The sequence below is a fragment of the Macaca mulatta genome, chromosome 2, assembly GCF_049350105.2.
Source record: "Macaca mulatta isolate MMU2019108-1 chromosome 2, T2T-MMU8v2.0, whole genome shotgun sequence".
Classification (NCBI taxonomy): domain Eukaryota; kingdom Metazoa; phylum Chordata; class Mammalia; order Primates; family Cercopithecidae; genus Macaca; species Macaca mulatta.
In genome coordinates, this window is record NC_133407.1 from 2016446 (window position 1) to 2043601 (window position 27156).

Genomic DNA, 27156 nt, shown 5'->3' on the forward strand with positions numbered 1-27156 from the left:
TAACTAAAAAAGTAAGATATATAGTAGCTTTACAAAAGGAACAATTTAATATTGTAACACAATCATTAAAAGGTTTAAAAAAATGTGATGTAATAATGTGCACTAATCCACTAAATAATAAGATCTACCAGCCAGTCTAGTAACTCATAATATCTAATTATCTGTGTCATCCCTGAGGTAGTACATCCACTCTCTGTTTTGCCACAAGGCGTAACTGCAGTCTAGTATCAACATAGAGATATGTATAAATGATATTTAAAGATATCTGTAACATGGCCGGGCGCGGTGGCTCACGCCTGTAATCCCACCACTTCGGGAGGCTGAGGCGGGCAGCTCACCTGAGGTCAGGAGTTTGAGACCAGCCTGGCCAACATGATGAAACCCCGTCTCTACTAAAAATCCAGAAATGAGCCGGGCATGGGGGTGGGCGCCTGTAGTCCCGGCTGCTGGGGAAGCTGAGGATGCACTGAGCATGCACCGCACTCCAGCCTGGGCGAGAGATTCTCTCAAAAAAAAAATAAACAAAACAAAACCAACAAGCAAAAAAAAAAAAAAAAAACCACCTAGTGTTTGGAAGACAAAGCTTGGGACTTCTATAAGTTACTTCTATAAGTAACTTGACTGGGTGTGTTTCTTACCAAGACCCCGGAAGCTACATCCACTGTTAGAAGGAATAACTGACCCTCACAGGGCACGCGGCCTCCAAGTAGTTCATACACTCACTTGTGTGGCCTTCTTCCAGGCTGTCACCTTGGAGCTCTGCTGCTGAGGCCTCCTGCTGGACACATGTGCCTGATGCTGCCTTACTAGCACATTTTTCCTCATCTTGTAATATTCTTTTTTTTTTTTTTTTTGAGGTGGAGTCTCGCTCTGTCAGCCAGGCTGGCGTGCAATGGCATGATCTCGGCTCACTGCAGCCTCCGCCTCCCAGGTTCAAGCAATACTCCTACCTCAGCCTCCTGAGTAGCAGGGACTACAGGTGTGTGCCATACCTGGCTAATTTTTTTTTTTTTTGTATTTTTAGTAGAGATGGGATTTCACCACATGGGCCAGGCTGGTCTCGAACTCCCAACTTTCCACCCACCTCAGCCTCCAAAGTGCTGGGATTATAGGCATGAGCCACTGTGCTTGGCCTCCCATCTTGTAATATTCTTTTTTTTTTTGAAACGGAGTTTCGCTCTTGTTGCCCAGGCTGGAGTGCAATGGCACTATCTCGGCTCACTGCAACCTCCACTTCCTGGGTTCAAGCAATTCTCCTGCCTCAGCCTCCTGAGTAGCTGGGATTACAGGCATGCACCACCATGCCTGGCTAATTTTGTATTTTTAGTAGAGATGGAGTTTCTCCATATTGGTCAGGCTGGTCTTGAACTCCCGACCTCAGGTGATCCACCTGCCTGAGTCTCCTAAAATGCTGGGATTACGGGCGCGAGCCACTGCATTCTGGCTCCATCTTGTAATATTCTAAGTGAAGCTGGTGCCAGGTATAAGTTATTAAGTTTTGTGAGTCTGGATCACGTAGGTCAAGGATCAGTAGTCTATGGCTCATGGGCCAAATCCAGCCTCCTGTTTTTGTAAACAGTTTTACTGGAATGCATTCAAGCTAATGTGTTTACGTATTATTTGTAGATGCTTTCACACTATACCAGCATAGCTGAGAAGCTATGACACAGACCATACTAACTGCAAAGGCGAAATTATTTACTCTCTAGCCCATCAGAGAAAAACTTTGCTTTTTAAGGCAGATTTGCTTTTTATAGTATGTTTATTTTAAAAATCGTAGTTTCGGCCGGGCGCGGTGGCTCAAGCCTGTAATCCCAGCACTTTGGGAGGCCGAGACGGGCGGATCACGAGGTCAGGAGATCGAGACCATCCTGGCTAACACGGTGAAACCCCGTCTCTACTAAAAAATACAAAAAACTAGCCGGGCGCGGTGGCGGGCGCCTGTAGTCCCAACTACTTGGGAGGCTGAGGCAGGAGAATGGCGTAAACCCGGGAGGCGGAGCTTGCAGTGAGCTGAGATCCGGCCATTGCACTCCAGCCTGGGCGGCAGAGCGAGACTCCGTCTCAAAAAAAAAAAAAAAAAAAAAAATCGTAGTTTCCTTTAGAGAAAAGGTGCTTTTTCTCTAGGTGAACCTAAGAGGACTCAGAAAGGGTGTCTGACTAACTTAGTGGCTTTTGTTAAAAGGTAGAAAACTATGGATATCATAATCTACAGCATTAATAAACTAGCACAACTCAGAACATCTTCACTATCAACATACCTTAGATACGGAGTTTTTCCTGGCTTCTTGTACAGCTTCAGAGTGTGAGGCCGACCCAAACGGAGATTTAGGCGTCAAATACCTGAAAGAAAAGTTTACCAAAGTTTGGATGCTTTGAAAGGCAGATGGTATGTACCCAACATAATAAAGCTATTTATACTGAAGGTTGTCTGGTTTGCTGCTTGACTGATTTATCACAGTGTATTTCATTTCCACGCTTCAGGTATTTTGGCCTAATGCCAGGACAAAATTTAATGGTTCAGTATTGATATTTTAGTGAAAAACAGAAGAGGAAGTAAAAGTCAAATCTAAATATTTCTTTTCTCTCTCTTTTTTTTTGAGATGGAGTCTCCCTCTGTCACCCAAGCTGGAGTGCAGTGGCATGGTATCAGCACACCGCAACCTCCACCTCCTGGGTTTAAGTGATTTTCCTGCCTCAGCCTCCTGAGTAGCAGGGATTAGAGGCACATGTCACCACCGCTGGCTCATTTTTGTATTTTTAGTAGAGACGGGGTTTCACCACGTTAGTCAGGCTGGTCTCGAACTCCTGACCCTCAGGTGATCCGTCCACCTCGGCCTCCCAAAGTGCTGGGATTACAGCCGTGAGCCACTGCGTCTGGCGTAAATATTTCTTAATTCTTGAAAAAAACTGAAAAAGGCAAATAGTATCAAAACAATGCAAGACTCTGTAGTCTTCAAAAAAGTAATGAAAATGATGCTTTAAGCCAGGAGAAAGGATATGACAGCTGCTTCTTTATGCCAGAAACGTTGGCTGTTCACTACACTTTAAATCTCTACTATTGGGAAAAAGCCCACAGTTAAATTCCTTACTATTCTGGTATAGAGATGTTATCATATATACTTTTATATCAATTCTCTTCTTTTTTTTTTTTCTGAGATGGAGTCTCGCTCTGCCACCCAGGCTGGAGTGCAGTGGTGCAATCTCAGCTGACTGCAACCTCCGCCTCCCAGGTTCAAGTGATTCTCCTGCCTCAGCCTCCCAGGTAGCTGGGATTACAGGCATGTGCCAGCACGCCCAGCTAATTTTTTTTTTTTTTTTTTTTGAGACGGAGTCTCGCTCTGTCGCCCAGGCTGGAGTGCAGTGGCCGCATCTCAGCTCACTGCAAGCTCCGCCTCCCGGGTTTACACCATTCTCCTGCCTCAGCCTCCCGAGTAGCTGGGACTACAGGCGCCCGCCACCTCGCCCGGCTAGTTTTTTGTATTTTTAGTAGAGACGGGGTTTCACCATATTAGCCAGGATGGTCTCGATCTCCTGACCTCGTGATCCGCCCGTCTCGGCCTCCCAAAGTGCTGGGATTACAGGCTTGAGCCACCGCGCCCGGCCTGCCCAGCTAATTTTTATAATTTTTAGTAGAGACTGGGTTTCACCACATTGGCCAGGCTGGTCTCGGAGTCCTGACCTCAGGTGATCCACCGGCTTCGGCCTCCCAAAGTGCTGGGATAACATGCTTGAGCCACTGTGCCTGGCCCTCAACTCTCTTCTTAGAAACACGTATCTTTATGTTCTTTTTTCTTTTTTTTTTTTTTTTGAGAAGGAGTCTCGCTCTGTCGCTAGGCTGGAGTGCAGTCGAGTGATCTCGGCTCACTGCAACCTCCGCCTCCCGGGTTCAAGCGATTCTCCTGCCTCAGCCTCCTGAATAGCTGGGACTACGGGCATGCGCCACCACACCCAGCTAATTTTTGTATTTCTAGTAGAGACAGGGTTTCACCATGTAGGCCAGGATGGTCTCGATCTCTTGACCTCAGGTGATCCACCCACCTCGGCCTCCCAAAGTGCTGGGATTACAGGTGTGAGCCACCACGCCTGGTCATATCTTTACATTTCTAAGAATCTTCAATATAACAGGCTGTTTGCCACTGAAAACATTAAGTTTTTAATATAATGGAAAATGTTATAAAAGAAGGGGGAATAGGGGAATAGAAAAGGCAGGCTACAAGATGGTAGGTATAGTTTAAAAACTGTAAAATATCAAAACACTCACATAACTATGTTTAAAAATGGCAGAAATTTCCCAAAATGTTGGTTGTCTCCAACTGGTGGTAACTTTGGGTGATTTTCAAAGAGCAGCTAGCTATTACTTTTAGAATTAAAGAAAAAAAAAGTGACTATAAATAATACACAAATCCATAAGTTACACGGTGTCAAAAGCACCAACAAGTAGCATATGGAACAATAAAACCTAAACAAAGATCTCATATAAAGAACAGTCATTTATTCAATTCAATTATTCATATAAATGAATATTCCTTGCGGGCAAACAAAAGTACCTAACCCATGTATTTAGTTACATCAATCTATATATTTACTCTGTAAACTTTGAAGAACAAGAACCAAATTTTCAGTTGAAAAGAAGCTTAGTCTCATTTAGTTTCTCAAGGCAGAAGAATCGATTCCTTCTGCCAATGGTGATGCTGGACCACTAGTTACCGAGTATACTAGTACCAAAGCATCACTGTTCTAATTGTTGTTTTGAAGTTCATAAGCAAAGAACAAAATGTTGTTACTTATCCAACAGAATCGCTGAACATTCATTAACTCTCTTGGATATTCCTTATTTATAATAACCAAGTAATGTATGAATACATGCTCATCCTAAAAAATTAGCGGAACTGGCCGTGGTGGTTCATGCCTGTAATTCTAACACTTTGGGCGGCTGAGGTGGGAGGCTCGTTTGAGGCCAGGAGTCCGAAAACTGGACAACACAGCAAGACCCATCTCTACAAAAAATTAAAAAGAAAAATTAGCTGGGCATAATGGTGTGTGCCTATAGTACAGCTACTCCGGAAGCCGAGGTGGGACGATCGCTTGAGCCCAAGAGTTTGAGGCTCCAGTGAGCTATTTTCTTGCCACTACGGCCTGGGTGACAGGGAGACCCTGTCTCTTACAACAGAAATATGGGAAATATATGTCATCAGCCCTTTCCCTTCCCATGTTTTAAAAACTTTTTTTTTCTTTTTACTTTGAATCTGAATTTTTGGGATCTATTTCCATTTGCTTCCTTTAACGTTTTATATTAAGTTTCGCCTAAAGCTGCCTCCTTACATATTTTAGGTTCAGCCCAAAGGTTTCTCTGTACATAGTGAACTACAGCCTAAATGGAGGTGTAAACAGCCTGTAACATACTCTTGGGCCAGTCACCAAGTTTTGGCCAAAGGGGGCCAACTGTTCAAATTAGGCAAATGCCAAGCTGTAGCCGCTCTGGCTGTTTGTGCACCTCACTTCTGCTTTCCGTGTATCCCCTTCCTTCTTCTGTCCGTAAATCTTCTTCCAACATGTGGCTCCACTGGAGTCTCTCTCAGCCCACTGTGGCTCGAGAGGCTGCCCAATTTGTGAACTGTCATTTGCTCAATTAAACTGTTAATTTGTCTAAGGTTTTCCTTTTAACATATGTAATCAATTTTTAAAAAAATATGACTTCTACGAAATACACACTATCTTTTTTATTTATTTTATTTTTTGGGGGACACAGCCTCGCTCTGTCGCCCAGGCTGAAGTACAATGGCACGAGCCTCCTGGGTTTAAGCAACTCTCCTGCCTCAGTCTCCCAAGTAGCTGGGATTATAGGCATGCACCACCAGCGAATTTTTGTATTTTTAGTAGAGACAGGCTGGTCTCGAACTCCTGACCTCAGGTGATCCGCCCACCTAGGCTTCCCAACGTGTTGGGATTACAGGCATGAGCACCTGGCCATTGTTTTATTTATTTATTTTTTTGAGACGGAGTCTCACTCTATTGCCCAGGCTGGAGTGCAGTGGCGCAATCTCAGCTCACTGGGTTTTAAGCAATTCTCTCTGCCTCAGCCTCCTGAGTAGCTGGGATTACAGGCACTCGCCACCATGCCTGGCTAATTTTTGTATTTTTATTAGAGACGGGGTTTCACCATGTTGGTCAGGCTGGTCTTGAACTCCTGACCTCAGGTGATCCACCCACCTCGACCTCCCAAAGAGCTGGGATTACAGGCATGAGCCACCACACCTGTAAGGCAGGGTCTCGCTCTGTCACCAAGGCTTAAGTACAGTAGCACCATCACAGTCCACTGCAGCCTTGACCTCCCAGGTTTAAGTGATCCTGCCACCTCAGCCTCCCAAACAGCTGAGACCACAGGCATGCCACGCCCGGCTAATTCTTGTTATTTTTTGTAGAGACAGGGTTTCCTTTCCGCATGTTGCCCAGGCTGGTCTCAAACTCCTGGGCTCAAGTGATCCACCTGCTTTGGCCTCCCGAAGTGCTGGGATTGCAGGTATGAGCCAGCACACCCAGCCTCACACTCTTTTTTTTTTGAGATGGAGGCTCGCTCTGTTGCCCAGGATGGAGTGCAGTGGTGTGACCTTGGCTCATGCAACCTCTGCCTCCTGGGCTCAAGCAATTCTCCTGGCTCAGCCTCCCCAGTAGCTGGGATTACAGGTGCCCGCCACCACGCCTGGCTAATTTTTTTGTATTTTTAGTAGAGACGGGGTTTCACCATGTTGGCCAGGCTGGTTTTGAACTCCTGACCTCAAGCGATCCGCCTGCCTCAGCCTCCCAAAGTGCTAGGATTACGTGCGTGAGCTACTGCACCCGGCCCGTGATTTGCTTTTTTTCACTAATGTCTTAAGATCTTTCCAAGTCTGCCTTAAGAAAACAAACAGTTTATGAGAGAACGGTCATATAACGTATGTAAGAATCACAGTACAGCACGGATGGGGAGGTGGACACTGACTGGAAAGGGAAAGGGCACGAGCACAGCTTTGTAAATATTCCCTGTCTTCATCTGGAGGGTGGTTTATACATACACAAAAATTCACCAGAAAGTATACTTAGGATTGGTGCCCCGTCTTTTTAAATTTAAACTATCTTACTTTTTCTTTTGTACCCTGTCTTATGGTGCTGAAGACTGGTGCACTTTAAAATATGTGTTTGCTGCTCTGTGGTCCATTAAAAACAAAACAAAACAAAACAAAAAACATGTTGTTCTTCTAAAAAATTTAAACATTTCGATTACCATGAAAGACTATATGCTTATTACATGGTTGAAGGGAAAATAAATCATTGGTTCTAAAGGCTCCTATGGGGCCTCCTCATCTCCCACCTCACACTATCCTGAGTTTCTTATATCTTACTTTTTAAAACAGATTTACCACACTTTTGCATCTCTAAACACTTTACTGATTAGCACTGTATGATTCTGAGCGAGACTCTGTCTCAAAAAAAAAAAAAAAGAAAATCTGAAAAGTTGGAATTCTGACTCGAATTGCACTAACTCTATTGATCAGTTTGAGGAGATCTGACCATTTTGTAGTATTAGGCATCATCTTCTAACCCATGAATATTGTATATTTAATATAGTACAATGTTCTCCATGGGTCTTACAGATTTTTAGTTTTTTTGAGACATGGTCTTGTCTGTTGCCCAGACTGGAGAGCAGTGGTAAAATCATAGCTCCCTACAGCCACAACCTCAGGCTCAAGTGATCTCCTGCCTCAGCCATCTGAGTAGCTGGGACGACAGGTGCGTCATCATGCCTGGTTAATTTTTTTTTTTTTTTTTTTTTTTTGAGACGGAGTCTTGCTCTGTCGCCCAGGCTGGAGTGCAGTGGCCGGATCTCAGCTCACTGCAAGCTCCGCCTCCCGGGTTCACGCCATTCTCCTGCCTCAGCCTCCGGAGTAGCTGGGACTACAGGCGCCCGCCACCTCGCCCGGCTAGTTTTTTTTTTTTTTTTTTTTAGTAGCGACGGGGTTTCACCGTGTTAGCCAGGATGGTCTCGAACTCCTGACCTCGTGATCCGCCCGTCTCGGCCTCCCAAAGTGCTGGGATTACAGGCTTGAGCCACCGCGCCCGGCCCTGGTTAATTTTTTAAAATTTTTTAAGAGATGGGGTCTCCCTCTGGTGCCCAGGTTCGTCTTGAACTCCTGGGCCCAAGCAATCCTCTCGCCCAGTCTCCCGAAGTGCTGGGATTACAGGCGTGAGCCATCATGCTTGGGTCAGATTTTAATACATTTATTTCTAAGTACTTTTATTTTCTGATACTACTATCAACAGAGTATTTTTAAAGTTACATTTTATAACTGACTTTTTGTATAGATTTTATATCTGGCAACCTTGCTAAACTCTTCCTTCTAAAAATGCACCTCTGACTTTTTGGGTTTTCTACGTAGTTATACCGCCTCTGAAGAATGGTAGCTGCTTTTCCCCTCCTTTCCAGACTCATATGTTTTATCTCCTTTTATTGTGTTACTGTGCGAACTAAAATCTCCAACATGAGTCTGAAAACAGCTGGAGAGTAGCAGGCCACCTTTGTGTTTTCCTGACCTTAAAAGGGGAATGGCTGGGCGCGGTGGCTCACTCCTGTAATCCAGGCACTTTGGGAGGCCCAGGCAGGAGGATCGCTTGTACCCAGGAGTTTGAGGTTGCAGTGGGCCATGATCACACCACTGCACTCCAGCCTGGGTGATAGAGCATGCAAGACTCTGTCTCAAAAAAAAAAAAAGAAGGAAATAATTTCCATGTTCCACTATTAAGTATGATATGTGATGGAAGATTTTGGTAGATATCCTTCAACAGGTTAAAAAAGTTTCCGTTACCACTTCGTTAAGAATTATCATCTTGGCCGGGCGCGGTGGCTCAAGCCTGTAATCCCAGCACTTTGGGAGGCCGAGACGGGTGGATCACGAGGTCAGGAGATCGAGACCATCCTGGCTAACACGGTGAAACCTCGTCTCTACTAAAAAAATACAAAAAACTAGCCGGGCGAGGTGGCGGGCGCCTGTAGTCCCAGCTACTCGGGAGGCTGAGGCAGGAGAATGGCGTGAACCCGGGAGGCGGAGCTTGCAGTGAGCTGAGATCCGGCCACTGCACTCCAGCCTGGGCGACAGAGCGAGACTCTGTCTCAAAAAAAAAAAAAAAAAAAAAAAAAATTATCATCTCATGTATTTCATATTCATACAGCTAATGGAATAACTTGCATTGATTCCTTTTCTACCATTAAACCAGCAATGTATTCCTGGAATTGTCTTTTTAAATACATTTTCAGCTGCTGTCTTCTTTTCTGAGACATGATCCTAGCTCACTGCAGCTTCGACCTCCTGGGCTCAAGCAATTCTCCCACCTCAGCCTCCCAAGTGGCTGGGGTTATAGGCATGTGCCACTGCGTTTGGCTAATTTTTTTATTTTGTGTAGAGACAGTGTCTTACTATGTTGCCCAGTCTGGTCTTGAACTCCTGGCGTCAAGCAATCCTACCACCTCAGACCTCAGCCTCCCAAAGTGCTGGGATTATAGGCATGAGGCACTGCCCGGCTTCTTTCTTTCTTTTTTTTTTAAAGAGACAGGATCTTGCTATGTTGTCCAAGCTGGTCCCAAAGTCAAAATCCCTGGGCTTAAGCAATCCTCCTGCCTCAGCCTCCCAAGTAGCTGGGACTACAGGTACGTGCCACAACACCTGGCTGCCCTTTCTTCTTTCTTGATATGGCATGTAAAGCCTTCTAAATACCACTTTAGCCACATAGCAGTTTTCACGCATATTTTCAGTTCTGTATTTCCAACAAAATTTACTCTTCAATCAACAAGTTGTTTAGAAATTTTTCTTAGTTTTAAAACTACATAATCCTGTTATTCATTTTTTTTTTTTTTTTTTTTTTTTTTGAGACGGAGTCTCACTCTGTCGCCCAGGCTGGAGTGCAGTGGCGTGATCTCGGCTCACTGCAAGCTCCGCCTCCCGGGTTCACGCCATTCTCCTGCCTCAGCCTCCCGAGTAGCTGGGACTACAGGCGCCCGCCACCTCGCCCGGCTAGTTTTTTTTTTTTTTGTATTTTTAGTAGGGACGGGGTTTTACCATGTTAGCCAGGATGGTCTCAATCTCCTGACCTCGTGATCCGCCCGCCTCAGCCTCCCAAAGTGCTGGGATTACAGACGTGAGCCACCGCGCCCGGCCCTGTTATTCATTTTTAAACTTTTGAATTGCGGTGGAATTCACATAAAATTGAACACCACATTTTGTTTACCCATGCATTTGTTAATGGACATTTGGGTTGTTCTACCTTTTGGTTATTTGAAAGATGTTGACACAAATATTCATGTACTAGCATTTGTCTGAATACCTGCTTTCAGTTCTTTTGGGTACATACCTAGGAGTGGAATTGCTGGGTCATGTGCTAATTCTGTTTAACTTTTTGAGGAATCACCAACTGTTTCTGCAGCCACACCACTTTACACTCCTACCAAGCAATGCGCAAGGATTCCAGTTTCTCCACATCTTTATCCACACTTACTCTTTTCCCTTTCTGTGGATTATAGACATTCTAATGGGTATGAAATGCTATCTCACCGTGGTTTTGATATGCATTTCCTTAATAACTAATGATGTTAAACATATTTTCGTGTACTTATTGGCCATTTGTACATCATGGGAAAAACGTCTACTCAAGTCCCTTTGTCCAGTTTTTAATTATTTGTCTTCTGTTGTTGAGTTAGAAGAGTTTTCATATATTCTAGGAAACAGACTTTATCTGTTTTTAATATTGTTACAACTTTAATCCGTCAGTTTCTCAATTTTTGCTTTTAAATCCTTAGTTTTTTCTTGTATTTCTGGTAATTTTTTATTTTTAAGTATTTCAAAGTATATATTTAGATACATAAAGATTCATGAGTTATATAGCCTTAAGCAGAATATTGTATCCATATGAAATACCTCTGCATTTTAGTGGTTTTCTCTTCATTTTACTTTGCACATCGAGAACTGGCGACCCTGATATTGTCACATCTTTTTTTTTTTTTTTTAAATAGTACCTCCCTCATTTAACATTCCCTTCTCCTAAGCTTCCTCCCACCCCAAATTCAAAATTCCAACAAATCTTGGAAGGAGGTGAGTTACCTGCACATACTTCCTCAGTTAAACCAGAAGTCCTGACATTATTTTTCAAGTCTACATGGTGGTTTTTAAACTTTTCCAACTACGAATCACACGGGAAAGCTGATGTTCGCACAAAGCCGCCAACCCCACCGAGTACTTGACCCTGGAGTGTGGTGAAGCTCAGTCTCGCCACCCGGGACTACCTGGCTCATGCATTCGGTGTAACAGAGAAGAAATACGAAGACAAATTGTAAACTCCTTCAATGAAGATAAGCCTATCCGGGACCAGTTTTATTCATCTGAATTTAAACCAAGAGGAAGAGGAATCCGATGGTTCACTTTGAGAAAAGTGGAAATCCTGAGCCAGTAAGATAAAGTATAAATCTGCGCAATAACTGGCTGAGTGAAAAGCCTGCCACATTTCACCTCTCTCTTCATGCTAGCCACGAGGAAGCTGTGTGAGTAGCTCTCTCCTTTTCACTTTACCTCAACCTCAGACTATCTTTATACAAAGTTCATGGACCAAACTTCGAGAATCAGTAGTCTATATGAACAGAAAACGCTGGCATATAGTAGGAGGTCAATAAGTAATTCAGAGCCACACTCACTTACTTCTGAATATTTCCAGGGTTTCTTTCTTTGTTCTTACTTTTCTTTTCAGACTTGGGTGTAACTGGATCAGATTTTCTGGAATTCAACGGAGAAGCCGAGATACTTCCCTCACAGTAATTGTTCTTCAACAATAGAAAAAGCGTAACAGACATTATGAGAGAGAACTTTATGATAAAATAAGCTATTAATTTGACAAATTCAGAAATCCAAACAGCATTTTTCAGAAATTATAGTTCCATTTAAATTCTATACATCCCTTGAAGAATACTGGCTATGCAAAAATCAGAATATGTTCATCTAAGTTGGTCTAAATTAATTACATTTTTACTGTATATCATCAAGCACAAAATAAGGCATAATACTAATCTCATCAGCTGATAATTCCTGTTGATTTTTCTTTCCTTTCTTTTCTTTCTTCAGACAGAGTCTCGCTCTGTCGCCCAGGCTGGAGTGCAGTGGCGCGATCTCAGCTCACTGCAAGCTCCACCTCCCGGGTTCCCGCCATTCTCCTGCCTCAGCCTCCCGAGTAGCTGGGACTACAGGCGCCCGCCACCTTGCCCGGCTAATTTTTTTTAGTAGAGACAGGGTTTCACCGTGTTAGCCAGGATGGTCTCGATCTCCTGACGTTGTGATCTGCGCGCCTCGGCCTCCTAAAGTGCTAGGATTACAGGCGTGAGCCACCATGCCCAGCCTTTTTTTTTTTTTTTTTTTTAAAGACAAGGTCTCACTCTGCTGCCGAGGCTAGAGCGCAGTGCAGCAATCACGGCTCCTTGCAACCTTGACCTCCCATGTTTAAGTGATCCTCCTGCCTTCACCTCCCATGTAGCTAGGACTACAGGCATGAGCCACCATGCTTGGCTAGGTGGGTTTTTTTGTTTTGTTTTGAGACAGTCTTACTCTGTCATCCAGGCTGGAGTGCAGTGGAGTGATCATAGCTCATGTAGCCTCAACCTCCTGGGCTCAGACAATCCTCCCATCTTAGCTTCTCGAGTAGCTAGGACACAGGCATGTGCCACCATGCCCAGCTACTTTTTAAAAAATGTTTTGTAGAGATGAAGTCTCACTATGTTACCCAGGCTGGTCTCCAACTATTAGAAGCAAGTGATTCCCCCACCTCAGCCTTCCAAAGTGTTGGGATTGTAGGTCTGAGCCACTGCGCCCAGCCTGTTGATTTTTCTAATAAATAATTTTACATAATTACTTTTATCTATATGGACATATTCAAAGAGCTGTGGATATACCCGAAAGAAGAGTTCTATGTAATAATATTTTAGTTCTGGACTTTAAGGGCATATCAATAAAAATCATAAACATTTACTTGCTGTACCAGTCTCATAAGTTTCTTACCACCCTAATGGAAAAGTTCATATATGGTGATGATGAATATTTGGCCTTAAACCACCAAACTTTCATAAATAAATAGAAAATTATTCTAGGCTGGGTATGGTGGTTCATGCCTGTAATCCCAACACTTTGGGAGGCCGAAGTGGGTGGATCACATGAGGCCAGGAGTTCAAGACCAGCCTGGCCAACATGGCGAAACCCCATCTCCACTAAAAATACAAAAATTAACAGGGTGGGGTGGTGCCTGTTATCCCAGATACTCGGAAGGCTGAGGCAGGAGAATTGCTTGAACCGGGAGCTGAGGCTGCACCACTGCACTCCAGCCTGGGTGACAGAGTGAGAGGCTGTCTCAAAAAAATTAGTTAAAAAGAAATTATTCTACAATATCAATAAATCTACTCATAAAAAATAAGTTAAAAAATTATTCTACAGTATCAATGAATCTACTCATAAAAAATAAGTTAAAAAATTATTCTACAATATCAATGAATCTACTCTTATAATACCATGGGAAAACTAGATATATTTCTTCCCTATTCCAATTATTATTCCATTGGTCAATGACTTTTATTTAGTTTCCTGATTGTGTATCTTTCTAAAGTGATTCTACTCAAAAGACACATAAAAAGGTGCATATAACCCAAAATTTGGGTATATTATTATGAATGGTATGCCTCTCAAAAAAGAAAAATATTCCCAATTCTGAGTATACTCATTTTGGTAAGTGTGTGTGTGTATATATATAAAAATATATATGTACATATACACATATATAAATATATGTGTATAAATATACGTATATATGCATATAAATATATGTATATATAAAAAACACATATATATTTTATTCTATTGTACTGTATTTCCCAGAGTAAGACCTGTCTCAAAAAACAATACAATAGAATAAATACAATAGACAATAGTCCTATTGTATTTCTCATGATTCGATGGTAAGTGTATGTTAAGATATCTGTTATTTGAAAGCTGAGGAATTGTTTTCGGAGGCTCTCAAACCTGAACGTTTCACGCTTCCCTAGATGCCTCTGAAGATAGAATTCCCTAGGTCCCATCCCTAGAGACTCTGATTTAATAGATTTGGAGTAAATAGGAGAGTTCGTATGTCAACAGCACTCCCAGGTTACTCTCCCAGGCTCGTTCAAACCACTAGGCTCCACTGTACCCTCTGATCTTAAAGTATGTGTTTTATCACACGCCCTTTAATTCATTGTTTTACATGCAGCAATTTAACTACAGGAAGCATAACATCCAAGTTTAATACATTATCTAAAAATTTAATGTGCTTTACTTTCAAAATGTGATTTACATCCATAAAATGGAATATTGTTCTACTCTTTAAAAGAATTAGATTGACTACATGTAGTAATATGAAAAATCTCTAAGATGTATCAAGTGGAAAAAATGCAAGCAGCAAAACAGTGTGATTGCTTTTATATAATCCTTTTTAGGTGAACAAAGAAAAAAAGCTTTTTTTTTGAGACGTTCTTCCAGGTTGAAGTGCAGTGGCGAGATCAGCTCACTGTAACCTCAAACTCCTGGGCTCAAGGGATCCTCCTGCCTCAGCCCCTCCCAGTAGGTGGAGCTACAGGCACGTACCACCACACTCGGCTAACTATTTTTTCTGTAGAAACAGAGTCTCACTTTGTTGCCCAGGCTGGTCTCAAACTCCTGGGCTCGAGCAATCCTCTCGCCTCAGCTTGCCAAAGTACTGGGATTACAGGCCTGAGCCATTGCACCCTGGCAAGAAAAAAGTTGTAAGAAACTGTTAATAGTGGTTACCTTTGGGGAAAGAGACTGATATAATTGGAAAAGGAACGGGAGTGGAGAGGTGAAAGAAGGTTTAAAAGGAAGCTTTCATTCTTCACTGAATAGCTTTCCTACATATAAAAAAGTTTTTAAACAATCTGCAGTGACTCACGCCATAAACCCAGCATTTTGGGAGGCTGAGGCAGGTGAATGGCTTGAGCCCAGGAGCTTGACATCAGTTTGGGAAACATGGCAAAACCGTGTCTCCATAAAAGATCAGCTAGGCATGGTGGTGCAAGCCTGTAGTCCCAGCTACTCGGGAGGCTGGAAGGGTCACCAGAGCCCGGTGGTCAAGGCTGCAGTGAGTCGTGATTATGCCACTGCACTCCAACGTGCATGACAGAGTAAGACCTGTCTCAGAAAACCAGAAACCCCAAAACCTGGATTAGAGCAAACATGTAACAATATGCAAAACAATTTTACTTTAGGTAAAGCAAAAATGTCATCAATAGCTTCTAATTATGGCAACGCCATCTCTTCTGTTCTTTGAAAACCACAGTCAGGTTGGGCGTGGTGGCTCAAGCCTGTAATCCCAGCACTTTGGGAGGCCGAGACGGGCGGATCACGAGGTCAGGAGATCGAGACCATCCCGGCTAACACGGTGAAACCCTGTCTCTACTAAAAAATACAAAAAACTAGCCGGGCGAGTTGGTGGGCGCCTGTAGTCCCAGCTACTCGGGAGGCTGAGGCAGGGGAATGGTGTAAACCCGGGAGGCGGAGCTTGCAGTGAGCTGAGATCCGGCCACTGCACTCCAGCCTGGGCGACAGAGCGAGACTCCGTCTCAAAAATAAAAAGAAAACCACAGTCAAAGCAATAGGAATGCTAATAGTAAGCTTTCCGTATCAGCAGGCTCCGAACACTCAAATTCAACCATCCTGGGGTGGAAAAGACAGTCTTTGTGGGATGCAGACCTGGGAACACAAGGAGCTGATTCTTCTTCTGAGTGGGTTCTGCAGTGGGTGCCAAGGGATGACGGTACCTCAACGTTCTCTCCTACAACTTACAATATCAATGCTCAGCTTTCTTGCCAGTTCTTCATCACTTCTCAGTTGTTCTTCCATCGCTCTTCGCCTTTTTTCCGCCTGTCTTTTTTCCTCCTCTTCCTCCTCTGCCAACAATCTCTGTATGTATTCTTCACTGGCTTTGTTCTCTTCTTCCTCGCTGGCCCGTCGCTCTGCCTCCACCTTAAAAGTGATTAATAAAGAGCAATCCTTTTCTGAACGCTTTGGTATACTTGCAATATTTCATAATAAGAATAAAGTAGAAAAAGAACAAATTGGCAGAGATTTAAATGATCTCAAATGAAGTACAAATCTGGAGTAGATTCCTGCAAGATAGCTGTCCCATCTCAGCCTCCCAAAGCACTGAAATTACAGGTGTGCACCTCCACACCCAGCCTGAGATGTATTACAAGTGAGAATTACACACAAAATTTTGAAGACTAACAAAAAAAGAGAAAAAGCTCTATTTATGTAAAACTTTACATGTAATTAAAACATAATGCTTCACTGTAAACACTGCTTTTTAGGTACTTTTCCTATTTAGGAACTTCACAGTTAGCCCTTTAACCTTTCCTCATCTAAACCCATAATCTACCACCCTTTTTCTTTAAGCTCAAAACTTTAGAGAAATAAAAAAATGTCCTGGTATGGATTAAATTAGGAAAAAAAAAGAATTAAAAAATTTCCTTCATATGTAAATGCTTAGGGAACACTATCACATAAGAGCATTAATCATGTAGAAGTAAATTATGGCAAAAAACAAAGCCCTTATAAAATATATTAAAATTATCCATATTTCAAGATATACTAGTTATATAAGCACACAAAACTAAACTAAAATCTGAAACTAAAAACACAGCAGAGAAATATTCCAAAAAAAAAGAATATTTAGCACCTACCTTACTTATTTCCTCTTCATATTCTCTTCTCAATTCCCCAGGTTTACTTAACAGACGAACTGGCTGACAGTCATCAGCTATTTCATATCAAAAAATAAAATAACATTATAAGCAACACAATTTTATGGTAACTTTGGTCTTCCATTAAAACTAATACTAAAATGAAAAATTAAAATATACAACTATTAACAACTACAGCAATATCTCCTTTTGGAATTCCATTTTTAAAATTTATTTTTTTTTCTAGATTTATTTATTTTTTTTGAGACAGAGCCTTGCTTTGTTGCCCAGGCTGGAGTGCAGTGGCGCAATCTCAGCTCACTGCAATCTCCATCTCCCAGGTTCAAGCAATTCTCCTGCCTCAGCCTCCTCCTGAGTAGCTGGGATTATAGGCATGCGCCACCACACCTGGCTAATTTTTTATATTTTTGGTAGAGACGGAGTTTCACCATGTTGGCCAGGCTGGTCTCAGAACTCCTGACCTCAAGTGATCCACCCGCCTCGGCCTCCCAAAGTGTTGTGACTACGGGCGTGAGTCACTGCGCCTGGCCTGGAATTCCATTTTATAAGGCCAGAGGTTTAGGGTTTTGGGTTTGAAATGGCACATGAATGCATATACTTAACCCTTCCTCTAAACTCCATTAAAATGACAGTAAAAGAATTTTTAAAAACTGTAATCCTACAACAGCAGAGATTAGCAGAGGAAGTTAACCAATTAAAAAAAATCTTTTTTTTTTTGGAGACAAGAGTCTTGCTCTGTTGCCCAGGCTGTGCAGTGGTACAATCTCAGCTCACTGCAACCTCCGTCTCCCGGGTTCAAACAATTCTGGTGCCTCAGCCTCCTGAGTAGCTGGGATTACAGGCATGCCCCACCATGCCCAGCTAATTTTTGTATTTTTAATACAGACCGGTTTTCGCCATGTTGGCCAGGCTGGTTTCAAACTCCTAACCTCAGGCAATCTGCTCACCTCAGCCTCCCAAAGTGCTGGGACCACAGGCGTGAGCCACTGTGCCCGGCCCTACTTAAAATAACAAATTTCTAGAAAATGGAAAGGCAACGAAATAGAGATAATTGATACAGCAGAAATGAAGGAAAAAAAATCCTTGGAAGGGAAGACTACAGCTGAGGTAGAACTAGAAGGGAATCTGCCTCCTATTTGCCTAGAGAGAGGCTCAATAGAATCCAGAGTGAGGAAGAGTGGGACCAAAAACAGAACTCGGGGTTTATAAACCGTTAAATCAGAATCCTTGACTTACTGGCATTTCTCCCTGAATATGGGTGCAGGTGCACACACGCATATTTCTTTAAAGGAACAGATCTAGAGAGAGCCAGAGCAGCTAACGTAAGAGGTGGTGACCCAGAGCAAAGTCCTCTGCAATCGGGCAGTTAGGGATGGCAAAGCACAAAGGCCAGGTTTCCATCGGCTGGAACTCAACATCTGCCCATCACCAATACCCTTCTATGTACACAGAGCTTTTGTCCTGGGCCTCATTCTCAAGCCTAAAAGCTAACCCAAGGATCATCAGACATGTGAAATACATCTGCAGGACTAGAGAAACAGTAAGCTATACAAAGAGAAAATCATCGCCCTGGAGTTGAAAGATAATTCCGGGTCAGAAAATAACCTAAGTGCGTGTATGTGTCCTCAGCAAATCTGACAAGAATGTTATTCTATAAAACAAGACACTGTTTTGTAAAGTGTAAAACGGGAACACCCAAAAAAGAGAACCCATCTGCCTGTTTCAAGGGGCAGCTGCTACTCAGCTCCAGCTGACTACGACTAGCAGGAAACTCAGGCAGGAAACTCCGGCCTGTCCATGCCATACTTTCGCTTTCTCAAGAAAATCCAGAGATGGCAGGGGTGGATGTTGAGAGATGACTTAATGAGTACAATGTACATTATCTGTGTAGTAGATACCCTAAAAAGCCCTGACCTCGCCACTATGCAATCTATACATGTAACAAAATTACCCTTGCACCCCATAAATGTATCCAAGTAAAAAGAAAAAAAAAAAAAAAGGAAAATTCAGCAATCCAGATGTTAATAAGAAATCCTCCAACTGAAATACTGGCATTGGATGGACCACAAAAAAACATACACACAGGATTCTTATGGCCTGCAGGCCAGCAGTTTGAAAAATCTGCAATAGAGAAACTAAAAAAACAGTGATGTGACTCCAAAACAATTAGGGATGCAGTATGCTGAATTCTCATTTGTTTTGGTCACTAAGGAGGATCTATTCAAGACAATACAATGGTATATACAGGGGAGACATATATAAGGCTCCTTAAAAAGCAGGATACTCAGCTGGCTTAAACTGAGACCTAGATTAGCAATCCTCAAAGTAGAATCTATGAAACTCTGGACTTTTTTCAGGGAAACTGCAGAGTCACACTATTTTCATTTAAAAAATTAAGGTAAGCTGGGAGCAGTGCCTCACGCCTGTAATCCCAGCACTTTGGGAGGCTGAAGGTTGAGACAGGTGGATCAGGAGGTCAGGGGTTCGAGACCTGCTTGGCCAATATGGTAAAACCCCGTCTCTACTAAGAACACAAAAATTAGCCAGGTGTGGTGGCACGCACCTGTAGTCTCAGCTACTCAGGAGGCTGAGGCAGAAGAATCGCTTGAACCTGGGAGGTGGAGGTTGCAGTGAGCCGAGACTGTGCCACTGCACTCCAGCCTGGGTGACAGAGGGAGATTCCATCTCCCAAAAAAAAAAAAAAAACACCCAAATAAAACAACTGACGGTAGACTGGGCACAGTGGCTCATGTCTGTAATCACGGCACTTTGGGAGGCCAAGTCAAGTGGATCACTTGAGGTCAGGAGTTAGAGACCAGCCTGACCAACATGGTGAAACCCTGTCTCTACCAAAAAGTACAAAATTAGCCGGGAGTGGTGGCGGGCGCTTGTAATCCCAACTACTCGGGAGGCTGAGACAGAAGAATTGCTTGAACGGCCGGGCGCGGTGGCTCAAGCCTGTAATCCCAGCACTTTGGGAGGCCGAGGCGGGTGGATCACGAGGTCAGGAGATCGAGACTATCCTGGCTAACATGGTGAAACCCCGTCTCTACTAAAAATACAAAAAACTAGCCGGGCGTGGTGGCGGGCGCCTGTAGTCTCAGCTACTTGGGAGGCTGAGGCCGGAGAATGGCGTGAACCCGGGAGGCGGAGCTTGCAGTGAGCTGAGATCACGCCACTGCACTCCAGCCTGGGAGACACAGCGAGACTCCGTCTCAAAAAAAAAAAAAAAAAAAAAAAAAAAGAAGAATTGCTTGAACCTGGGAGGCGGAGATTGCAGTGAGTTGTGACTGTGCCACGGCACTCCAGCCTGGGCAACAGAGCAAGACCCGGTCTCAAAAATTCAATAAATAAATAAAAGGCGGGGGTGCTGTGGGGGCAAAAGGCCAGGTGTGGTGGTTTATGCCTATCAGCCCAGCACCTTGCAAAGCCAAGGTGGGAGAGTCACTTGAGCCCAGCAGTTTGAGGCTGCAGTGGGCTGTGATTGTGCCCGTACACTTCAGCCTGGGCAACGTAGTAAGACCCGGTCTTTACAAAAAAAAAAAAAAAAAAAAAAAAAAAAAAAAGACGGGGGGCAAAGGACTTACACAGACATTTCTCCAAAGATTATATACAAATGACCAATAAGCACATGAAAAGATGTTCAACATCGACAGTCATTAGAGAAATACGAATCCTAACTACAGAGATCCCGCTTCATAGGACGGCCAACACTTGGTTTTTATAACAGTCATCCATTAAGATATATACACACACAATGGAGTATTCAGCCAAAAAAGGAAACGGGATCGACACATGCTAGAACTCGATGGACCCTCGAGACACGATGCTGTGCCAAACAGCCAGACACCACAGGCCAGATACTGTACGGTTCCCCTCGTACGAGATACCGGGAGTAATGAAACCCGCAGAGGCAGAAAGAATGGAGGCTGCCAGCGGCTAGGGGAGGGGCGAATGGGGAATTATTGTTTAATGGGCAGTTTCCAGTGTGGAAGATGAGAAAGTTCAGAGATGAATGGTAGTGACAGCTGCACAAAAACATGAATGTACTTCATGTCACGCATCTGTACATTTAAAATGGTTAACACGGCAGATTTTATGTTACGTATCTTTTACAATAAAACCGGAAAAAAAGTAAATCATTTTACACATTAGATACAATAAAATAGTAGCTAAGAGGCTGGGCACAGTGGCTCATGCCTGTAATCCCAGCACTTTGGAAGGCTGAGGCAGGAGGAACACTTGAGCTCAGGATATCAAGACCAGCCTGGTCAACAGAGCAAGACCCTATCTTTGTTCAAAAAAACATTTTTTTTTAAGTAGCTAATTTAGGAAAACAATAATGGAGGCAGATGTATTATATTAGAAAGCAAAGCATATCATTAAGCAGAATTAAACTAAGCATGTGTGGTACTGACACAGCTATTGATAAAGAGATAGTTAAAAACCAAAAAGCCCGGGCCAGGTGCCGTGGCTTACGCCTCTAATCTCAACACTTTGGGAAGTGGAGGCAGGCAGATCACTTGAGGTCAGGAGTTCAAAAGCAGCCTGGCCAACAAGGCAAATAAACCTATCTCTACTAAAAATACAAAAATTAGCTGGGCGTGGTGGTACACAGCCCACTGCAGCCTCCAACTCCTGGGCTGAAGCAATTGTCCTGCCCTGGCCTCCTGAAGCACTGACGTAACAGGTGTGAGCCACTGCGCCCAGTCCATGTGCTGTGTAGCTGGTAATCCCAGCTACTCACGAGGCTGAGACAGGAGAATCGCTTAAACCCGAGAGGTGGAGGTTGCAGTGAGCCGAGATCACGCCACTGCACTCCAGCCTAGGTGACAGAGTGAGACTGCATCTCAAAAAAAAAAAAAAAAAATTAAATACATAGCCCCAAATTGCTCTGGAAAATAAGCATACGATTAGTGAAACAGTACATACATCAGTGTTACTGGATTATTACCAAGTAGTGTGGCTATAAGTGGCAATCAAGGGCAGGGGGAGTTAAGATGCCTTACCTCATACAATACTCAAATTCAAGGTGGATTAAAAAGTTTTTAACGGAAAAAACAAACTATAAATGACTAAGAAGAACATATGAGATAAATTCCAAAACAATTAAAACTTCCATGTGATGAAAGACATCATGAAGTTAAAAACAAACTAGAAGTTACTTGCAAATACATAAATCACCAGAGAATCAGTGTCCAGAATATAACCAGAACTTCCACAGATCAATTAAAAACCACAACAGGCAAAGGAAAGGCACACACAGTTTACAGAAGATGCCCAATTACAGCAAGTGGAGAACTGCACTTTTGTTAAACCATGAGTGACGGATGTTTAAAGTTTATTTATTTCTACACAAACTGAATCTAAATTAATCAGTAAGTTACTCAACTGCAGACACAAGTTAAAATTGTCTTCATTCACCTTTTTCTTTTTTTTTGGAAACAAGATCTCACTCTTGCCCAGGCTGGAGTTCAGTGGCACAATCACAGCTCACTGCAGCCTCCAACTCCTGGGCTGAAGCAATTCTCCTGCCCTGGCCTCCTGAAGCGCTGGCATAACAGGTGTGAGCCATTGCACCCAGTCCATTTACTATTTCTTTGTCGACGGAGTTTTGCTCTTGTTGCCCAGGCTGGAGTGCAATGGCGTGATCTCAGGTAACTGCAACCTCCACCTCCCAGGTTCAAGCGATTTTCTCCTGCCTCAGCCTCCCAAGTAGCTGGGATTACAGGCCTGTCCTACCACACCTGGCTAATTTTTTTGTATTTTTGGTAGAGACGGGGTTTTACCACGTTGGCCAGGCTGGTCTCGAACTCCTGACCTCATGTGATCCACCTGCCTTCCAAAGTGCTGGGATTACAGGCCTGAGCCACTGCGCCCGGTCTTGCATTTGCTATTTGTTTTTTTTTTTGAGACGAAATCTCGCTCTGTCGCCCAGGCTGGAGTACAGTGAGGCAATCTCGGCTCCCTGCAAGCTCTGCCTCCCGGGTTTACGCCATTCTCCTGCCTCAGCCTCCCGAGTAGCTGGGACTACAGGGCCGGCCACCACGCCCGGCTAGTTTTTTGTATTTTTTAGTAGAGACGGGGTTTCACCATGTTAGTCAGGATGGCCTTGATCTCCTGACCTCGTGATCTGCCCGTCTACGGCCTCCCAAAGTGCTGGGATTACAGGCATGAGCCACTGTGCCTGGCCCTTTTTTTTTTTTTTTTTTGAGACAAGAGTCTCACTCTGTCACCCAGGCTGGAGTGCAGTGGCGCAATCTCAGCTCTTTGCAGCATCCACCTCCCAGACTCGAACAATGCTATTGCCTGAGCCTCCCATGTAGCTGAGACTGCAGGCGCCGCCACCACACCCGGCTAATTCTTGTACTTTTTGTAGAGAGGGGTTTTGCCATATTGGCCAGACTGGTCTCAAACTCCCAGGCTAAGCAATTTGCCTGCCTTGAACTCCCAAAGTACTGAGATTACAGGTGTGAGCCCCTGCAACTGGCCTGCTTGCTATTTCTTAAACAATTCTTATTTTATGAGGAATTTGAATATCTCAGTTTGATACAAAGTGACTAGACAATTTCTGCCATCTGTGGGAGACAACTCTCGACACTCTTCAGTTCTGGTTAACTCTAAAATTTCTGCTGAAACCCACTTCAGTTAAACGTTCCTACTACACTCGATATTTTGCTTCTTCACAGCAAGTGTTCTTCCGAGGCAGCCGGGACCCATTTAAGGAAATATGTCCCCATGCTTTTTATTTTATTTTGAAGGAAAAATCCAAGTTAGTTAAAGACCCGAATGTATAATACTGGATGAAAAATAAAAATAAATAAATAATAAACCTTAACTTGAACAGTTGAGCTGTTCATAAAACTGTCCTCCCATCACTGAACTAGACTGCTTGCAGCACCACGTAAATGGCAGTTCCCTTCTCCCAATTAAATCTGCATTCCTGGGCTGGGCACAGGGTGCAAAACATAAAGAGATAGTTAAAAAATAAAAAGCCCAAAACTGCTCTGGAAAATAAGCATATGACTTGTGAAGCAGTATGTACATCAGTGTGGCTGGATCATCACCAAGTAGTGTGGCTATAAATGGCAATCAGGGGCAAAGTGCTGACTCATGCCTGTGATCCCAGCATTCTGCGAGGATGAGGCAGGAGTGTGAACTTCTGCAGGAGTTTCACCACGTTGGCCAGACTGGTCTTGAACTCTTGACCTCAGATGATCCGCCCGCCTCTACGCCCCGTCTCTACACAGAATAAATATATGAAGGACGGGTACGATGGCTCACGCCTGTAATCCCAGCACTTTGGGAGGTCGAGGCGGGTGGATCATCTGAGGTCAAGAGTTTGAGACCAGCCTGGCCAACGTGGTGAAACTCCTGCAGGAGGATGAACTCCTGAGCTCAAGAGTTCAAGACCAGCCTGGGTAACATAGTGAGACCCTATCTCTACAAAAAAATAAAAAAAATTAGCCTGGCATAGTGGTGTGTGCCTGTGGTCCCTGCTACTCAGGAGGCTGAGGTGGGAGGATTGCTTGAGCCCAGGAGGTGGAGGGTACAGTGAGCCGAGTTCGCTCCTCAGCATTCCAGCCTCGGCAACTGAGTGAGACCCTGTCTCGAAAATAAAATAACATAAATTTGCACTTTCTGTCTCAATATTTATTTTGAAAATTTTCAAATCTACAGAAATTGCAAAAATAGTATGATAAACCCCCATTTAACTTGCATTTAGATTCATGAAGTTTTTAAATTGCCACATTGTCTTTCGTGTGTGTGTATGTATTTTCTGAACCATCTGAAAGTTTCATGATCACTTCACCAAATCCTTAAGTGTACACCTCATAAGAGATGCTGTCCTTATCTCCTGATCTTGATATACAATGATCAAGTTCAACAAAATTAACAATGATATATTACCTATCATATCAATGATAAAAATTTCACCCACTATCCCCATAATGTCTTTAATAGCAACCTTTGTCTTAATCCATGTTCTAATCCAGGGTCATGCACTGCATTTAGCTGTCATTGTCTTTTAACCTCCCTTTAAACTAGAATGATTCCTAAGGCTTTGCCTCCATGATAGACATTTTTGAGGTACTAACAACTACGTTTTGTAGAATTTCAACTTGGATTTTTGTTTTCTCACAATGAGATTCAGGCTATGCCTTACGCTCATCCTATCAGGAGGCCGCAATGTTTGTCTGTACCATGGATAATGTTAACTGTGATCACTCCGTTACCGTGATAACAGGCTTCTCAACTGTATCCTTTACCCTTTGCAATTAATAAGCAATCTGTAAGGTGATATTTTCAGACTATATGAGTCTTCAGTTCTCCATCAAACTTTCAAGGAGGGGTTTTGGCATCCATTTGTGATTCTTGCCTGCATCAGTTTTTACAATGATAGTCGCAAACAGAAAGGAAATTTAGACATTCTAAGGCTGATTCTTCCCTACTATAGGATTCTTTTTTGAGAAATCCAAATGTAAAACACACCTGTCTCCATCACACTAATTCACTTTCTTTTTTTTTTTTTTTTTTTTTTTTTGAGACGGAGTCTCACGCTGTTGCCCAGGCTGGAGTGCAGTGGCGCGATCTCGGCTCACTGCAAGCTCCGCCTCCCGGGTTCCCGCCATTCTCCTGCCTCAGCCTCCTGAGTAGCTGGGACTACAGGCGCCCGCCACCGCGCCCGGCTAATTTTTTGTATTTTTAGTAGAGACGGGGTTTCACAGTGGTCTCCATCTCCTGACCTTGTGATCCGCCCGCCTCGGCCTCCCAAAGTGCTGGGATTACAGGCTTGAGCCACCGCGCCCGGCCAATTCACTTTCAAATACTTCATTTTTCAAAGCTATTTCATATATGTGCTTTCTTACAACCTTCCTTCTATAAATTAAGAATACATAAAGTAAATGAGTAGATTTACTTTATGTGTTATGTGTTAACAAAGTTAATTTTATAAATTATCAATGAATAATACTGAACATTTAAAAAATTTTACTTAAAACAGTCTCAAAAGCCATAATATAATCAGGGATAAATATTAGTTTCTTAGGGCTGCCATAGAAAAGTACCACAAATTGAGTGACTTGAAAATACAGAAATTTATTGTCTCACAGTTCTGGCTAGAAGTCCAAAATAAAGGTGTCAGCAGGGCCATGACACTTTTGAAACTTGTAGGGGATCCTTCCTTGCCTCTTCCTTGCTTCTGACGGTGTGCTGATAACCTTAGACGTTCCTTGGCTTGTAAACACATCACTCCAGTCCTCCAGCCTCGCGTGGTGCTCTGTGTCTTTACATCATCTTCCCTCTATGCGTGTCTGTCTCTGTGTCCAAATTTCTCCTTTTTATAAGGAAACCAGTCATAATGGATTAGGGCCCATTCTAATGACCTTATTTTAACTTCATTACTGAAAAAAACTGAAGGTGACCTACACAAATGGAGAAATACACTATTTTCATGGATACAAGGACTCTATTGTTTGGATGTCAATTCTCCCCAAATTGTTCTATTAAGTTCAATGCAACCCCAATCAAACTCCTAACAGGCTGTTAGTAGAAACTGGTAAGTTGATTTAAAAATTTAAATAGGTGGCTCAGGCCTGTAATTCCAGCATTTTAGGAGGCTGAGACGGGAGGACTGCTTAAGGTGAGCTGTTCAAGATCAGCCTGGGCAACACAGCAAAACCCTGTCTCTACAAAGAATAAATATACAGAGGAAGGGCACCATGGCTCACGCCTGTAATGGGAGGTCGAGGTGGGCGGATCATCTGAGGTCAAGAGTTCGAGACCAGCCTGGCCAATGTGGTGAAACTCCTGTCTCTATCAAAAATACAAAAATCAGCCGGGCATGGTGGTACATGCCTGTATTCGCAGCTACTCAGGAGGCTGAGGAAGGAGAACTACTTGAACCTGGGACGCAGAGGACGCAGTGAGCTGAGATCACGCCACTGCGCTCCAGACTAGGTGACAGAGCAAGGTTCTGTCTCAAAAAGAAAAAAAAAAGATTTACTCTAAATTCACAGTAATCAAGACAGTGTGACACTAATATTAGAATCAACAGATCAATGAAACAGAATAGACCCACATTATATTTTTTAAAAAGTCTTTTCAACAAAGGTACGGGAATAACTGACACCCATATGGGAAAAAGTTAACCTCAACCTCCTCTTAGACAATATTCAAAATTAATTTGAAATGGATCAAAGACCTAAACATAAAAGCTAAAACTGACCGGGCGTAGTGGTTCACATCTGTAATCCCAGCACTTTGGGAGGCTGAGGCAGGCGGATCATGAGGTCAGGACTTCAAGACCACCCTGGTCAACATGGCGAAACCCCATCTCTACTAAA

At 43.3% G+C, this 27156-nt stretch overlaps 1 protein-coding gene across 1 annotated transcript in view; it reads right to left on the reverse strand.

Annotated features, from left to right (window-relative positions):
- The window catches only part of RNF168 (ring finger protein 168), a 38753-nt gene that overhangs the window by 4473 nt on the left and 7124 nt on the right, over positions 1 to 27156 (reverse strand). The window contains exons 2-5 of the mRNA XM_015132586.3: positions 16790 to 16866; positions 15894 to 16073; positions 11721 to 11842; positions 2262 to 2343 (exon numbers count right to left, since the gene is read on the reverse strand). Of these exons, the coding sequence (XP_014988072.3) occupies positions 2262 to 2343; positions 11721 to 11842; positions 15894 to 16073; positions 16790 to 16866 (461 nt within the window). The remainder of the gene's footprint in view (positions 1 to 2261; positions 2344 to 11720; positions 11843 to 15893; positions 16074 to 16789; positions 16867 to 27156) is intronic.